Source organism: Elephas maximus, chromosome X (genome assembly GCF_024166365.1).
Source record: "Elephas maximus indicus isolate mEleMax1 chromosome X, mEleMax1 primary haplotype, whole genome shotgun sequence".
Classification (NCBI taxonomy): domain Eukaryota; kingdom Metazoa; phylum Chordata; class Mammalia; order Proboscidea; family Elephantidae; genus Elephas; species Elephas maximus.
In genome coordinates, this window is record NC_064846.1 from 52,028,605 (window position 1) to 52,047,230 (window position 18,626).

The 18,626-nt window shown below is 39.4% G+C and overlaps 1 protein-coding gene across 1 annotated transcript; it reads right to left on the minus strand.

The window, feature by feature from the left end:
• Positions 1-4,632: 4,632 nt before the first annotated feature.
• Positions 4,633-9,765, minus strand: LOC126068692 (dynein light chain roadblock-type 1-like). Its single transcript, XM_049871434.1, is given in 2 exon segments — positions 4,633-4,929; positions 9,691-9,765. Coding segments are annotated over 2 exon segments (372 nt in total).
• Positions 9,766-18,626: the final 8,861 nt, after the last annotated feature.

Consider the following 18,626-nt stretch of genomic DNA (forward strand, 5'->3'; position numbering starts at 1 on the left):
GTGACCCTATGGGACAGAGTAGAACTGCCCCATAGGGTTTCTAAGGAGTGCCTGGTGGATTTGAACTGCCAACCTCTTGCTTAGCAGCCATAGCTCTTAACCACTACGCAACCAGGGTTTCCTTTCCTTTCACCATACCTATTCAAACTGTATGCTGAGCAAATAATCTGAGAAGCTGGACTATATGAAGAACAAGGCATCAGAATTGGAGGATGACTCATTAACAACCTGCATTATGCAGATGAGATGACACAACCTTCCTTGCTGAAAGTAAAGAGGACTTGAAGCCCTTACTAAGGAAGACCACAGCCTTCACTATGGTTTATCCCTCAACATAAAGAAAACAAAAATCCTCACAACTGGACCAATGAGCAGCATCATGATAAATGGAGAAAAGATTGAAGTTGTCAAAGATTTCATTTTATTTGGATCCATAATCAACAGCCATGGAAGCAGCAGTCAAGAAATCAAAAGACGCATTGCATTGGGTAAATCTGCTGCAAAGGACCTCTTTAAGGTGTTGAAGACCAAAGATGTCACCTTGAAGACTAAGGTGCGGCTGACCCAAGCCATGGTATTTTCAATTGCATCATATGCGTGTGAAAGCCGGAAAATGAATAAGGAAGACCGAAGAAGAATTAACTCCTTTGAATTGTGGTGTTGGCGAAGAATGTTGAATATACCGTGGACTGCTAAAAGAACGAACAAATCTGTCTCGGAAGAAGTGCAACCAGAATGCTCCTTAGAAGCAAGGATGGCAAGACTGCATCTTACATACTTCGGACATATCGTCAGGAGGGATCAGTCCCTGGAGAAGGACATCATGCTTGGCAGAGTACAGGGTCAGCGGAAAAAAACCCTCAACGAGGTGGACTGACACAATGGCTGCAACAATGAGCTTAAGCGTAACAACGATTGTAAGGATGGCTCAGGACCGGGCAATGTTTCGTTCTGTTGTGCGTAGGGTCGCTATGTGTTAGAACCAACTCGACAGCATCTAACAATAACAACAGTAAATATGCAAAGGACTCCTGTAATATAGCACATATAGTTTTATGCCCACAGTAATTTCATTCCCAAGTACACAAAGATGCTTCTTGGGAGTAGGGCCAGGGTGGGTTCAGGCATCTTAGACTGAGTATGCCTTAATGTTGTCAGAATGCCACATACTGTACGGATGTCTATTGTTCTCTAACCCTGGGTCTCTGTTGCATGGTTTGACTAATTTTGCTAGACTCTATGTGCTGCTGTCTTAGTCATCTTGTGCTGCTATAAGAGAAATACCACAAGTGGATGGCTTTAACAAACATTTATTTCCTCACAGTCCAGTAGGCTAGAAGTCCGAATTCAGGGTGCCAACTCTAGGGGAAGGCTTTCTTCTCTCTGTTGACTCTGGAGGAAGATCCTTGTCATCAATCTTCCCGTGGTCTGGGAGCTTCTCTGTACAGGAACCTTGGGTCCAAAGGACATGCTCTGCTCCCAGCACTGCTTTCTTGGTGGCAGGAGGTCCCCCTGTCTCTCTGCTCACTTCTCTCTTTTATGTCAAAAGAGATTGACTTAAGACACTATCTAATCTTGTAAATCTCATCAATGTAACTGCCACTAATCTATTGCATTACCTCATAGTGATGGGATTTACAACACACAGAGAAATCACAGCAGATGACAAGATGGTAGACAATCATACAATACTAGGAATCATGACCTAGCCAAGTTGACAGATATTTTGGGGGACAAATTTAGTCCATGACAGCTGCCATCTTGGATTCATTTGCAGGTCTCTGCAGTCCCTTCTGTGGTATCCTCCCCATAGAGTTCAGCAGATGTGCCTGTATACACATAAATCTTTAGTGCAGAGATAAGTCAGGTTCTTTCTTGGGAGATTAATTGCATCTGATAAGGGCCTTTGTCAAGGATAGCACCACCAAGGCCTAGTCAACACAGGCTCATTCTCCTTTTCCTGTCTGTGAAATGTGTCTACAAAGATGTTTGTGTGACAATTTGAAAGCAGATTTCGTTTCATGGAGTCAGATGCCTTTATCTCTGGAATATAGTGCCCTAGCAGTGTCAAAGAAAAAGGAATCCCAGGGTTTCTCTTTAGCTGTATCTGTTGAAATGTTATTGGGAAAAAAATCACTATAGACTTACACACTGGGTAGCCCTGTTCTGGAAAATAGTATTCTTGTACAGCCGATAAGGTCGAAAGCCTGACTGCCTTCCTGTTTTTGTTCTCCATATGAAAAACACTTTCTCTTTATTCTAGTTAGGACTAGGATCTGCTGCAAACGACTAAAAAAATCAAAATGTCATATGCTTGAATACTTGAGAAATGTATTTCTCATGTAAAAGTCCGGAGCTTCACAGTTCAGAGTTGATGTGGCGGCTCTGATCAATGAAGTCCTTGAGAATTTAAGCTACTCCAGCTCACTGCTCCACTGTGCCGAGTGTGGCCCTCATCCTTAGGTCTGAGGCATCAGCTGCTTTCCAGGCAGCAGGATAGAGAAAGGGATGAAGAAAAAGACACATAGTTCAAGCTCCAGCAGTTTTTTTTTTTTATAAGATATATTCTCGAAAGCTGCCACTTCTACTTACATTTCATTTGCCTCAACTGAATCTCCGGGCTACATGTAGGGAGGCGAAGGGATGTGTTTTATTCTGGAAAGCCACATTCCTAGCTAAAAATGCGATTACTTGCCTAATTAGTTCTAAGGGTCTGTATTAGGCTTAAAAAGAATGGATATTAAGAATAGTCTCTGCCACAAACATTTCCATCTAAGTTACTTTCCTTACAGAGATGTGGTGTAAGTTAGTATCTATATGTATATGTAAGTCTAATGTGCATGTTATATATGTATACGTACATACACATGTATATATAGTAGCTTTTATGGGATAGGCAGTATGAAATGAGACAGTGTTTAAAAACATGAACTTGAGTCAGCAGTTATCAGATTTAAACCGCAATTCTTCCTTTTACAATCTTTGCGATCTTGGGAAAGTAATTTCACCTGCCCAAACCTCAGTTTCCCATCAGTGAAATAGCGACAACACCAACTTTTGGTGTTACTATAATTTTACTATGAATAATGTCTATAAATTTCTAAGCACAGTGCTTGACACAGTAAGTAAAATAAATAGAAGCTTCTGCTATTATTTTCAATATTTATGTGTATGTGTAATTATTCATGCAAAAATTATCCACATATCCATAAATGCTGTTCAAATAATAGTTTCAAAACCCTCGTGACATTGTGTATGATTTTTCAGAGATGATGTAACTTTCTGGAAACACCCTAGTCAAGAGAGCTGAATTTTAACTCTGATGGCCTTGGGGAATTCACTTGCTATTTCTTTTCTCTACTTTTTTTAGTTTCCATTTATTCTTACTTTGCACTGTGGTATCAAGGATCATGAGAGATAATGCGGAAGCATTAGGAAGAGTATAAAGTAATTCCCTCATCATCACCCCTGGCCTCTAGCCACTAGATATCAATAGCATCCCTCCAACTGTGATGACCAAAGCATGTCTTTCTTTGCCATTGAGTCAATTCTGACTCATAGCTACCCTATAGGACAGAGTAGAACTGCCCTGTAGGGTTTTCAAGGCTGTAATCTTTCCAGAAGCAGGCTGCCACATCTTTCTCCCATGGAGTGGCTGGTGAGTTCGAAACGCTGACCTTTTGATTAGCAGATGAGTGCTTTAACCACTGCGCCACCAGGACTCCTTAAACGTGTCCCTGTTGTTGTTAGGTGCCATCGCATAGATTCTGACTCATATCGACGCTATGGACAACAGAACAAAACACTGCCCCATCCTGTGCCATCATCACAGTTGTTATGCTTGAGCCCATTGCTGCAGCCACTGTGTCAATCCATCTCGTTGTGGGTCTTCCTCTTTTTCGTTGACCCTCTACTTTACCAAGCATGATGCTCTTCTCCAGGGACTGGTTCGTCCTGATACCATGCCCAAAGTATGTGAGATGAAGTCTCACCATCCTTACTTCTACGGAGCACTCTGGTTGTATGTATTCCAAGATAGACTTGTTATTCTTCTGGCAGTCCATGGCGTATTCAGTATTCTTCACTAACACCATAATTCAAAGGCATCAATTCTTCTTCAGTCTTCCTTATTCATTGTCCTCCTTTTGCATACATATGAGGTGAATGAAAATATCATGGCTTGGGTCAGGTGTACCTTAGTCCTCAGAGTGAAATCTTTGCTTTTTAAGACTTTAAAGAGGTCTTTTGCTGCAGGTTTGCCCAATGCAATACATTGCTTGATTTCATTTTAAGTAAGCATTTTGATTATTTTTAGTTAGAGAAAAACAGCTTTTTCCTAGGGCGACAAGTGAACTGAAGGTCAGAAGGAAGCCGGGTGTAGGTTTCTCACAAGCTCTTTCTCCAAACTCCAGAAGCGGTCAGAGGAAGGGTCCTCTTGGAGGGAACTTGGGAGTGGTTGGCACAGCATGCGGATTCCTTTGGTGGGCTGGGTGGAATGGTCTAGTCCACCCTTGGCCACTAGGTTAGTGAGAGTGGGCTCTTAGGTGATTTCCACTTGTGATAGGTTGGCACGACACTATTCTTCTTGGGGGCATTAAATTAAGGAATAACACAGGGAACCAAGAGAGTGTCTTATACATTTGGATTCTGAATCACAATCAGGAAATGGTCTTTATCTGGTGCAACCACAATTTCATTTTTCTTGGAGTGAATTCGAAGGAAAGTGAGATTATTCTTGGGGTCATTTTTACGTATGGCATTCTGTACCTTCAAGATGCAGTTGTGCGTGAGGTTGGCGTACTGTGTGTTAGTGGAATTGTCCATGGTGTTCCTAATGGGAATGCCTTCTGTGTTCACCGTGATGATTCACTGCGTCCCCTTCTGGCTCTGAAGTCACTTCAGGGTTTTTTTCACCTCTGACTCATAGGGCTGTGGTGAGGATGAAACAGGTAAAGCACTCAGCAGTGCCTAATACATATTAAGCTTCCAGGAAACATCATCATTATTGTTTTCACACAACAAGGCCAGGATGCCAGGACGCTGGTGCTATGGGCTGGCCTACCCCCTCAGTTGGTTCCTAGCCGAGGCCCCATGTCATTTGATTTCTTGACTGCTGCTTCCATGGACGTTGAATGTGGATTCAAGTTAAATGAAATCCTTGACAACGTCAATCTTTCCTCCGTTTATCATGATGTTGCTTATTGATCAAATTGTGAGGATTTGTGTTTTCTTTTTGTTGAGGTGTAACCCATACTGAAGGCTGTAGTCTTTGATCTTAATCAATAAGTGCTTCAAGTTTTCTTCTCTTTCAGGAAGCAAGATTGTGTCATCTGCATATCGCACACGTTGTTAATGAGTCTTCTATTAATCCTGATGCCACATTCTTCACACAGTCCAGCTTCTCGGAATATTTGCTGAGCATATAGATTGAATACGTGTGGTGAAAGATGCAATCCTGGCACACACCTTTCCTGACTTTAAACCACTCAGTATCCTCTCATTCTGTTCGAATGAGTGCCTCTTGGTCTATGTACAGGTTCCTCATGAGCACAATTAAGTGTTCTGGAATTCCCATTCTTCACAATGTTATCCATAACTTTTATGATCCACATAGTCGAATGCCTTTGCACAGTCAATAAAACACAGGTAAACATCTTTCTGGAATTCTCTGCTTTCAGCCAGGATCCATCTGACATCAGCAATATCTCTGGTTCCATGTCCTCTTCTGAATCTGGCTTGAACTTCTGGCAGTTGGCTATTGATGCACTGCTGCAGCTACTTTTGAATGATCTTCAGCAAAATTTTACTTGTGTGTGGTATTAATGATATTGTTCGATGATTTCTGCATTCTGTTGGATCACCTTTCTTTGGAATGGGCACAAATATGGATCTCTTCCAGTCAGTTGGCCAGGTAGCTGTCTTCCCAATTTCTTGGCATAGACAAATGAGCACTTGCAGCACTGCATCCGTTTGTTGAAACATCTCAATTGGTATTCCGTCAATTCCCAGAGCTTTGTTTTTCGCCATTGCCTTCAGTGCAGCTTGGACTTCTTCCTTCAGTACCATGGGTGCTTGATCATATGCTACCTCCTGAAATGGTTGAACGTTGACCAATTCTTTTTGGTACAGTGACTCTGTGTATTCCTTCCACCTGCTTTTGTTGCTCCCTGCATCAAAATGAATCCTTCAAAATTGCAACTCAAGGCTTGAATTTTTTCTTCAGTTCTTTCAACTTGAGAAATGCCGAGTGTGTTCTTCCTTTTTAGTTTTCTAACTCCAGGTCTTTGTACACTTTCTTATAATACTTTACTTTGTCTTCTGGAGCTGCTCTTTGAAATCTTCTGTTCAGTTCTTTTACTTCATTATTTCTTCCATTTGCTTTAGCTACTTGTAGTTCAAGAGCAAGTTTCAGAGTCTCTACTGACACCCATTTTTGTCTTTTCTATCTTTCCAGTCTTTTTAGTGACCTTTTGCTTCCCTCATGTACGATGTCCTCGATGTCTTCCCACAGGTTGTCTGGTCTTCGGTCATTAGTGTTCAATGTGTCAAATCTACTCTTGAGATGGTCTCCAAATTCAGGTGTGATATGCTCAAGTTTGTATTTTGGCTTTCTTCGTCTCGTTTTAGTTTTCTTTGGCTTCAACTTGAACTTGCCTATGGTCTGTTTTGCAATTGGCCCCTGGCCTTCTTCTGAGTAATGATATTGAGCTTTTGCTTCATCTCTTCCACAAATGTATTTGATTTGCTTCTTGTGTTTCCCATCTAGTGGGGTCCACATGTATAGTTGCCATTTATGTTGTTGAAAAAAGGCATTTGCAATGAAGGAATCATTGGTCTTGCAAAATTCTATCATGCAGTCTCTGGTGTTGTTTGTATTACCAAGGCTGCATTTTCTGAATACCTTTCTTCTTCGTTTCCAACTTTCGAATTCCAATCACCCATAATTATCAATGCATCTTTTTTAAAAAAAATTTTTATTGTGCTGTAAGTGAAAGTTTACAAATCAAGTCAGTCTCTCACACAAAAACTTATATACACCTTGCTACATACTCCCAATTACTCTCCCCCTAATGAGACAGCCCGCTCTCTCCCTCAACTCTCTCTTTTCATGTTCATTTCGCCAGCTTGTAACCCCCTCTACCCTCTCATCTATGCTCCAGGCAGGAGATGCCAACATAGTCTCAAGTGTCCACCTGATCCAAGAAGCTCACTCCTCACCAGCATCCCTCTCCAACTCATTGTCCAGTCCAATCCATGTCCGAAGAGTTGGCTTTGGGAATGATTCCTGTCCTGGGGTACAGAAGGTCTGGGGGCCATGGCCACTGGGGTCCTTCCAGTCTCAGTCAGACCATTAAGTCTGGTCTTTTTACAAGAATTTGGGGTCTGCATCCCACTGCTCTCCTGCTCCCTCAGGGGTTCTCTGTTGTGTCCCCCGCCAGGGTAATCATCTGTTGTAGCCGGGCACCATCTAGTTATTCTGGTCTCAGGATGATGTAGTCTCTGGTTCATGTGGCCCTTTCTGTCTCTTGGGCTCATAATTACCTTGTGTCCTTGGTGTTCATCATTCTCCTTTGATCCAGGTGGGTTGAGACCAATTGATGCATCTTAGATGGCTGCTTGCTAAAGTTTAAGACCCCGGACGCCACTCTTCAAAATGGGATGCAGAATGTTTTCTTAATAGATTTTGTTATGCCAATTGACTTAGATGTCCCCTGAAATCATGTCCCCCAAACCCCTTCCCCTGCTACGCTGGCCTTTGAAGCATTCAGTTTATTCAGGAAACTTCTTTGCTTTCGGTTTAGTCCAGTTGCGTTGACCTCCCCTGTATTATCAATGCATCTTGATTGCATGTTTGATCAATTTCAGAATGCGGAGCTTGGTAAAAATCTTCAATTTCCTCATCTTTGGCTTTAGTAGTTGGTGGGTAAATTTGAATAATAGTCATATTAACAGTCTTCCTTGTAGGCATAGAGATGGTATCCTATCACTGACATCATTGTACTTCAGGATAGATCTTGAAATGCTCTTTTTGACAATGAATGAGATACTATTCCTCTTCAATTTGTCATTCCTGGCATACTAGACCATATGATTGTGTGATTTAAAATGGCCAGTACCTGTCCATTTCAGCTTACTAATGCCTAGAATATTATGTGTTTCATTTCATTTTTGATGAATTCCAATTTTCCTAGATTCATACTTCATATATTCCACATTCCAATTATTAATGAATGTTTGCAGCTGTTTCTTCGTATTTTGAGACATGCCACATCAGCAAATGAAGGTTGTGAAAGCTTCACGACATCCACTTCATTAAAGTAGACTCTACTTTGAGGGGGTGGCTCTTCCTCAGTTGTATTTTGAGGGTCTTCCAACCTCAGGGGCTTATCTTCCTGCACTATATCAGACGATGTTCCACACCTACTCATGAGGTTTTCATTGGCTAATTTTTTTCAGAAGTAGACTGCCAGGTCCTTCCTAGTCTGCATCTTAGTCTGGAAGCTCTGCTGAAACCTGTCTACCAAAGATGACCCTGCTGGTGTTTGAAATACTGGTGACAAAGCTTCCAGTATCACAGCAACAAACAAGCAAGCATAGTACGACAAACTGACAGAGGCATGGTGGAAACATGCTCCTAAAACAAACAAACAAACAAATGCGGTGCCATCGAGTCAATTCTGACTCATAGGAGCTTGGCTGCTAACCAGAAGGGTGGCAGCTCGAATCCACCTGCTGCTCCTTGGAAATGCTATGGGGGCAGTTCTACTCTGTCCTATAAGGTCACTATGAATCAGACCATGTCCCTAGAGTTTGCTAAATGTCCCCTAGGGGGTAAAGTTACTCACTGTGGAGAACCACTTCTCTAGGTAATAAGATATTAAAGAGCAAACGATGGAGTCATCAATTATCAGTGTGAATGATTTAAAGAAAACAGTATTAAATATGATACAAACTTAAGGCATTTTTCCTTTCCTGTCTCCTTGCGTATATAATTACGATATGTGTTCTCAAAAATCACAGATGCATAGAAAAATGGCAAATAAAATGCAGGAAGCTGGAGTTTTCAATACAAAGACAACATTCTACACTGCTGAAATTGTTGTAAATAACAGGGTATGACATGGAATAATGGAAATGAATGTCACCTAAGTATCCCAATTTTAGCCCTTCTAAATGACCACACCCAGCCCTTTGACATTATAGTTTCTGAATAGTCATTTTGAATAAGGGAGTGGAGTTTTGGTAGGAAAACGGACCTGCATTTTTGCTATTACTCTTAGAGAACTCCAAGAGCCTCATTATATTTATTTTCATAAAACAATTGAACTCATGGCTCACATATCTTATACTTGAGCCTATGGCTCCACTTAGTGGCCAGTATGGCTCATAGACTAAACAGGCTTAAAAGAGATTTTTCTTCCTGAATCTAGTAGGAAAACAGATGTTGTTTCTTTCTTCTGATTCTGGTACACAGCACTTACTTAAAATAATCAAGTGCAGTACAACTATAATCCAAATATCAAACAATCGTAGTTTCATCTAAGCTCAGAGAGAAATTGTGCTCCCTGCTGCCTATAGATATGGTGTTGGGGACCTGAGCTCAAATTTCCAGGGAAGAGTTTTTTTTTCTCTCATCCTGCCCCATTTTTCTCCAACAGCCGCATTTAGACCAAGGTAGAGGAGTCAAACGAAAAAGAAGGAGCTGAAAGTAGGAGAAAGGAGCTTTGGGGTGAAGAGGGCGGTGGTGACATCCAGATATGCCATGCCGAGTTCATAGGAAGAAGATTTTTGTTTGTTTGTTTTGAGGAGAGAGGCCTTTATTGCTATTTTATTATGAAAGTAACAGATGCACATCAAATAATTTGGAAAATATAAAGAATAAATAAGATCATGTGTAATCCTACCCACATATAGGTAATTACGTCTAACAATTTGGTGTGTTTCCTTTTTCTATGCACAAGCTCTATAGAACAAAATTTTCTCTCTGGAACCAATAGAAAAGAGTATAATAAAGATCAATTTCAATTCCAATTGATAAGCCCAACATCCATTATTTGTTAATTTTTCATAACTGAAAAAGTAGTATATGGGCATGATTAAAAATTCTAAGAATACAAAAAAAAAAGAATACAAAGGGATAGAAAATGAAAAATAAGCATCACTCCCTCCTAGATCTGATTTTTCCTCCCCAGATGCAATATCTGTTAACATTAAAGTTATTATGTAATATAATGTATGATATAAATAAAGTAATCATCAACTTCACTATGTACATTTTTGCATCTTCCTTTATGTCTTTAATACAACTGAGAGATTTCCCCATATTCGCACACAAAGATAGATCAACAGAAAAGAATAAACAAAACAAAACAAAAATAGACGTGTACAAACATGCCAACAAATTTTTTACAAAGGTACAAAAACAATTCAGTAGAGGAAGGATAGCATTTTTAACCAATGGCGCCAGAACAATTGGGCATGCATAGCCAAAAAAGTGAAGTTCAACCTAAGTCTCAAACCTTATACACAAATTAACTCAAAATGGATCATTGACTGAAATGCAAAAAAAGAAAGAAAGAAAAGTGGCAACACCAAATAATACTGGCAAGGATATGGAGAAACTGGGTCACTTATACATTATTGGCAGGGATATAAAATGGTACCGCCATGCTAGAAAACAGTTTCACAGTTTTCTTATAAAACTGAACATGCAATTACCATCCCACCCAGCGATTGCAATGCTGGGCACTTATCCTAGAAAAATGAAAACTTATGTTCTCACAAAAACCTGTACACAAAAGTTTATGGCAAATTTATTTGCAACAGCCCCAAACTGGGAAACAACCCAGCTGTCCTTCACTGGATGAATGGTAAACAAGCTGTGGTACATCTATATCAGGCAACAGTACTCAGCAATAAAAGGAACGAACTTTGATACATACAACAACTTGGATGACTCTCCAGGGAATTACGCTAAGTGAAAAAAAGCCAGCCCCAAAATGTTACATTCTGTCTGATTCTATTTATATAACTTTTTGAATGTTTACTGTGGTGGAATATATATAACATAAAATTTGCCAGTTTTTCTCATGGCTTTGAAATTCTTTCCTTAATATACACTAAATTCCCATATATTTTGGAAGTTTCTTTTACGTTCACTGATCTGTTTCCATTCATGTATCAATATCAAATTGTTCAATTATTGTCTTTTTAAAATAAGTGTATTGCTTGGTAGGGCTAATGCCCCTCTCATTACTCTTTATCAGAAATTTTATGACTTATCTTTCTTGCTCTAATCATGTACATAAATAATGATAACTTTGCTGACTCCTTACCAATTTTATCACCTCCTTCTTCTTTTTTATCTAATTGCATTGACCAGCACTTCTAGGAAAGCTTAAAATAAGAACGCTGATAGTGAGCATCTTTGTCTTCTTTATTCAGACTTTAACGGGAAGTTTCTCATCATTGAGCATTCTGTGGCTTTTTGTTTAAGATATATTTATCTATACCTATATTTTTTTATGTTTATATATCTATCTAAAATGCATGTATGTGTATAAGATACAAAACAGATCTTACAGAATATATAAAATTTATCTTATTTATATGTACATATACACATACAAGGAAACCCTGGTGGCATAGTGGCTAGGAGTTACGGCTGCTAGCCAAAAGGTCAGCAGTTCGAATCCACCAGGTGCTCCTTGGAAACCCTACAGGGTCACTGTGAGTCGGAATCGACTCAACGGCAGCAGGTTTTGTTTTTTCATACACACACACGCATACATACATACATATATATGTATATAGACAATGAGAAAGAGAGAGAAAGTCCATGGGTGGCACAAACAGTTGACATGCTTGACTGATAACTGAAAGTTTGACGGTTCGAGTCCACCCTGAGATGCTTTAGAAGAAAGGCCTGGTGATTTACTTTTGAAAATTCAGCCATTTAAAACCCTGTGGAGCACAGTTCTACTTTGACACACGTGGGGTTGCCATGATTTGGAGTAGGCTAGATGGCAAGTGTTTTGGTTTATATGTACATGTCTGTCTGTCTGTCTATCTATCTATCTATCTATATAATGGATGGAGGCCTGGTAGCATAGTGGTTAAGAGCTTGGCTGCCAACCAAAATGTCGGCAGTTCAAATCCACCAGCAGCTCCTTGGAGACCCTATGGGGCAGTTCTACTCTGTCCTATAGGGTCGCTATGAATCAGAACCAACTCAACGACACCTAACAACAATATATTTTATGTTATATATATTCTACCACAATAAACATGCAAAAAGTTATATAAATAGAATCACACAGAATGTCACATTTTGGGGCTGGCTTTTTTCACTTAGCATAATTCTCTGGAGAGTCATCCAAGTTGTTGTGTGTATCGAAGTTCGTACCTTTTATTGCTGAGTACTATTCCATGATATAGATGTACCACAGTTTGTTTACCATTCATCCAGTGAAGGACAGCTGGGTTGTTTCCAGTTTGGTGCTGTTACAAATAAATTTGCCATAAACCTTTGTGTACAGCTAACTACTTGATGTCAGATTGGCCCCGTCTTATGCTGGATAAGGTAGCAATTTTTTTCTGGGATAGAAGATAATTCTGGATATGCATTTGACTTATCTTTCTGCAATACTTTTTCTGTGAGCATCACCATTTGTGGACTTACTGATCATCTTATTCAGCATCATGATATCCCACACAGCATTTGTTTCTGACCAAGGAACTTATCTTAAAGCAAAAATCTGAGGCATTTGGCTGATATTCACAGGATTCATTGGTCTTACAATGTATCGTGTCACTTTGAAGGAATTGCTCTTAAAGAATAAATAAAGGAAAGGTCAACAAAAGACTCAAATATGTTGCCACTGGGCAACAACACCTGGAGTGATTGCACTGCCATCCTTTAGGATATAATATATGTTAGTTACCAATAACTAATATATGGTGATGTTTTTCCAATAGCTGGAACACATGGGAATCGTATTAGTTTCCTGGGGCTGCAGTAAAATATTATCACAAGTTTGATGGCTTTAAAAAAACAGAATTTTATTCTCTCACAGCTCTAGAGGCCAGAAGTCCATAATCAAGGCGTTGGCAGTGTTGGTTCCTTCTGGAGTCTCTGAGGGAGAATACATTCCATGCCTTTCTCCTAGCTTCTGGTAGCTGTTGGCAATCCCTGGCATTCCTTAGCTTATAGATGCATCATTCCAGTCTCTGCTTCCGCCTTCTCTTCATTGTACTCCTCTTCTGTCTGTGTCTCCTCCTCTTCTTCTAGGACATGGGCCATTGGATTTATGGCCCACTTTTTTTTTGTTTGGTAATACAGGATGATCTCATCAAGATCCTTAATTATTTATCTGCAAAAATGCCTTTTCCAAATAAAGTCCCATGTATAGATTCCAGGTGAACATATCTTGAGGGAGCCACCATTCAACTTACTACAGGAATAAAAATCAAGAGTGGAATTGGGAGATAACACCTTTCACTATTATACGTAATGACTCCCACCCTCAAAATTTTATCAGTCATCTTTATGACCCCGGACTTTGCTGATGTACATGTCTTAGTATTCAAAGGACTGCTCCCAATGGGAAAAACAATAATAATTACACTTATTTGGAAGCTGAGACTGCTATATGGCCATTTTGGGCTCTTCATGCTACTGGGAAAACAGACAAAAAGGGAGTCACTTTGCTGACTGAAGTGAGTGACCCTGAAGATCAAAGAGATACTGAATTTTTAATACGCAAGGAGGGAGAGGAGGAGTGTATCCAGGACCTATGGGATCCTCTGGGGAAACTCCTAATTCTGCCATGTCTAATTGTAAAAGGACATGTAAAAATAGAAGTTTAAAGCAATTCCAAGGATGCAGGACCATTGGATCCTTGAGGAATGAGGATTTGGAACATCCCATCAGCAAAAGAATGCCAATCAGCTGAGGTGCTGGTTTTGGGAAAGAAAATATGGATTGATTGCTGAAAGTGAAGAGGACTTGAAGCACTTGCTAACAAAGATCAAAGACCATGGCCTTCGGTATGGATTACACCTCAACATAAAGAAAACAAAAATCCTCACAAACAGACCAATAAGCAGCATCATAATAACTGGAGAAAAGATTGAAGTTGTCATTGGATTCATGATTCTATAGAACTAAGGTGTGTCTGCCACAAACCATGGTGTTTTCAATCACCTCATATGCATTCAAAAGCTAGACAATGAATAAGGAAGACTAAAGAAGAATTGACGCCTTCAAATTATGGTGTTGGTGAAGAATGTTGAATATACCATGGACTGCCAAAAGAATGAACAAATCTGTCTTGGAAGAAGTACAGCCAGAATGCTCCTTAGAAGCAAGGATGGCAAGACTTTGTCTCACATACTTTGGACATGTTATCAGAAGGGATGAGTCCCTGGAGAAGGACATCATGCTTGGAAAAATAGAGGGTCAGCGAAAAAGAGGAAGACCCTCAATAAGATAGATTGACACGTGGCTGCAACAATGGGCTCAAGCATAACAAAGGTCATGAGGATGGTGCAGGACCAGGCAGTGTTTTGTTCTGTCACTAAACATTCTAAATTTAACATGGCCAAACTTCTTTTTTATTCAGAAAACAAAATCAGATTTTTTGAAGTAAAAAAAGAAATATATATATATATTGTATATATATATATATATGAATGGGTAAAAGGATCTGTATGGAAGCTAAGTAGCCAAAGGGTGGACAGGGTTCGAAATGGTTATTTATCACTCAGTATCCATTCCCAGAGTTTTCTAGTATGGCATCCTATATTGCAAAGGCTATGAAACCGAAAGTCACATTTCCCAGATTCCCTTATAACTTGAGTTCTAGATGCAGATTATGTTCCACCAATTATGTGCACTCATGTGAGATTTGGAAGGCAGAAGTGAGACAGAGGGCACCTGCCATCTACTTTTGACTATTGGCAAGCAAAGTCATCAAGATGTGAGACTAAGAGTCTGATGTCATGGGCTGGTTTTAATATCATACCAGTTCTCTAATTAATTAATGAGTTGAACACATTATTTGACATATGTTCATTTTACATTTGCGTGGCAGTCATGATTTTACTTTTTTGAAAACTGCAGTTTAGCAGTTTTCGAGGTCATCCACCAAGTGAAATCAGCTGAGGGTACCAATTAAACAGCATATTTTGAGAAATGCTTCTCAGGGGCTGCTTGAGCCCAAGAAAAATCTTTTCTTGGCTCCCAGAATGAATCCCAAATGACAATACAACTCAACTTTGCTGATTTTCTCTTTTTCTTGGTTTCCTCCCTCCCCCCATATTGATTTTGGAAAATCTGGTGGCATAGTGGTTAAGGACTACGTCTGCTAACCAAAAGGTCGGCAGTTGGAATCCATCAGGGGCTCCTTGGAAACCCTATGGGACAGTTCTACTCTGTCCTATAGTGTCACCATGAGTTGGAATCGATTTGACGGCAACAGGTTTGGTTTTTTTTTGGTTTTATATTGACTTTGTGTTTGTGTTTGTATCTATGTGTCTGAGGCTGGGTTCTCTAGAGAAGCAAAACCAGTGAAGCATATATACATACATACCTATCTATCTATCTGTCTGTCTGTCTATCTCTCTCTCTATCATCTATCTATCTATCTATGTATCTATCTATCTATCTATGTATCTATCTATCTATCTATCTATCTATCATCTATCTATCTATCTATCTATCTATCTATCTATCTATCTATCTATCTATCTATCTATCTATCTATCTATCATCTATCTATCTATCTATCTATCATCTATCTATCTATCTATCTATCTATCTATCTATCTATCTATCTATCTATCTATCTATCTATCTATCTATCTAATCTATATCTATCTGTCTATCTATCTATCTATCTATCTAATCTATATCTATCTGTCTATCTATCTATCTATCTATCTATCTATCTATCTATCTATCTATCTATCTATCTATCTATCTATCTATCTATCTATCTATCTATCTATCTATCTATCTATCTATCTATCTATCTATCATCTATCTGTCTGTCTATCTATCTGTAGAGAGAGATTTAGCTCAAGGAAATGGCTCATGCAGTTGTAGAGGCTGGGAATCCCAAGTCCCAGGCTGGAGGCTTCTCCTGACTCACATAAAGCTGCAGAGGCTGACAAATCCACGATCGACAGGTAAGTTGCTAGCTCAAGTCCCCAAAACTAGAGGTCAGATGATGAGGAACCTGATGCAGAGTCTAAAGTGAGAGCTTTGTCAAAACATCCATTTATATGTTGGAGACAGGCCACACCCCCAAGGAAACTCCCTTTCAACTGATTGGCTGCTCATAGCAGATCTCATCATGGAGTTGATCACATCATTACATAGCTGTCAAATTACAGCATAACTGCCAAACACTGAGAATCATGACCCAGCCAAGTTGATATACAATCTTAACCATCACACTGTTTCTGGTTTCAGTATGAGGATAAATTATTCTCCATCGATGTCAGCAGTGATTGGGGATTTCCTTTTATATATAGTCTGATTATTTGATGATCATTGTCCTATGAATGCTGGAGATATATTCTCTGTTGGATGAGAAATGGCAGAAAATCTGTTCTGTTAATCCTTTTGTTTATTTGCCTCTTTGTTGGTGAATCCAACTCAATTAAGAAGTCCATCCTTTCTGTGAAGCAGAACAGTTCTCTGAGATCTGGAACAGTGAGATTTTTGTCTCTGTTTTTAGTTTTCACCTATGGCTGAATTTGTAGAACTGAAGCTATGAGCTCTCTATGCATCTCTATGTCTGAATGTACATAATTGAGCAAGGCCTTTACCTTTCACTGTGTGATTGTGAAATATTTTCCTACCTCTAGAGGGCTTAAATAAATTAGATTATAATATCTCTTATATTAAAGGAGATGTGTTCTGATTTGTTTATAGAGGTAAATTAATGCTTATATAAGTCAATAGTTCTGTAATTTACAGAAAATAAAGAGGTTGACCTACCCATACTTTAAATGTGCTAGGCTTTTAAGAAATAAAACCCTTCTTACAGAAACTACTCTTCAGAAACTATTTAAAAATCCAAGTTCACATGATTAAGGTAAATATTTGACATAACAGCTAAAAAGAAAAGCTGCATATTTTCTGTGATATATCAGAATTAAGTATAATAAAAGCAAATTAAAAATTGCATTTGTTTTCTTAAGAAGAGACTACTTAATCTGAACTTCTTAATCTTATACAGGGGTACTCATCAAATAAGCAAACATTACTCTTACATAGGAGCCCTGGTGGCACAGTGCTTAAAGTGCGAGGCTTCTAACTGAATGGTCCGTGGTTTGAACCCACTAGCCGCCACCTCACCGGAGAAAGATGTGGCAGTCTACTTCTGTGAGGATTTACAGCCTTGGAAACCCTATGGGGCAGTACTACTCTGTCCTATAGGGTTACTGGGTTGGATTTGACTTGATGGCAATGGGTACGCCTACATAATGTTTAAGATTAAGAAAAATAGAGATTGTTTTCAACCAAATTGAACCTTTGAATTGTGGTGTTGGTGAAGAATATGGAATATACCATGGACTGCCAAAACAACAAATGAATCTGTCTTAGAAGAAGTACAACCAGAATGTTCCTTGGAAGCAAGGATGGCAAGACTGCGTCTTACATACTTTGGACATGTTGTCAGGAAGGATCAGTCCTTGGAGAATGACATCATGCTTGGCAATGTACAGGGTCAGTGGAAAAGAGGAAGACCCCCAACAAGATGGATTGACACAATGGCTGCAACAATGGGCTCAAGCATAACAACAACTCTAAGGATGGCGCAGGACCGGGCAGTGTTTCGTTCTGTGGTACACAGGGCTGCTATGAGTCGGAACTGGCTTGATGGCACCTAACAACAACAACAACACAAATTGAACCATTATTCTGACAAAATTTTATAACAGCATTCATTATATTTTGTAGTTTACCAGTTTAAATATAATTTCCAAGATTTTTAGATAACTTTAAATCCTGGACTAATATTGAATTGAGTAAGCAAATGGATAATTCTTGGATGCCTAGATAATTTCTAAATAAACTGCCACACTGAAACATTGACTACTAAGTATAATTTTAAGCTATGCTTAGTTTTTCCTTTTTATTTGTAAATGTTACAGAGAAACTATAACTCTGGGTCATGTTTATGATACTGGCTGTATCACTGTGTCAGGAATGAGTTCAGTTTTACTATTTTAAGAAAATATAAAAGTATTGTGTGTGACTGTAAAAAGTTGTGCTATGTCTGAACATGAGATTTGCTGGTCTGTTAAAATGCTTGTATATGACAGACAATTCTCAATTGCCTATATCCTAGTTTTCTCCCCGCCACGTGTCTCTCAGTTTGTCCTACTGTGGGGGCTTGCGTGCAGCTGTGATGCTGGAATCTATGCCACTGGTATTCAGATACCTACAGGGTCACCCATGGCAGACAGGTTTCAGCTGAGCTTCCAGACAAAGACAGACTAGGAAGAAGGACCCGGCAGTCTATTTCTGAAAAGAATTAGCCAGTGAAAAATTAATGAATAGCAGTGGAACCTTGTCTGATATAGTGCCGGAAGAAGAGCCCCTCAGGTTG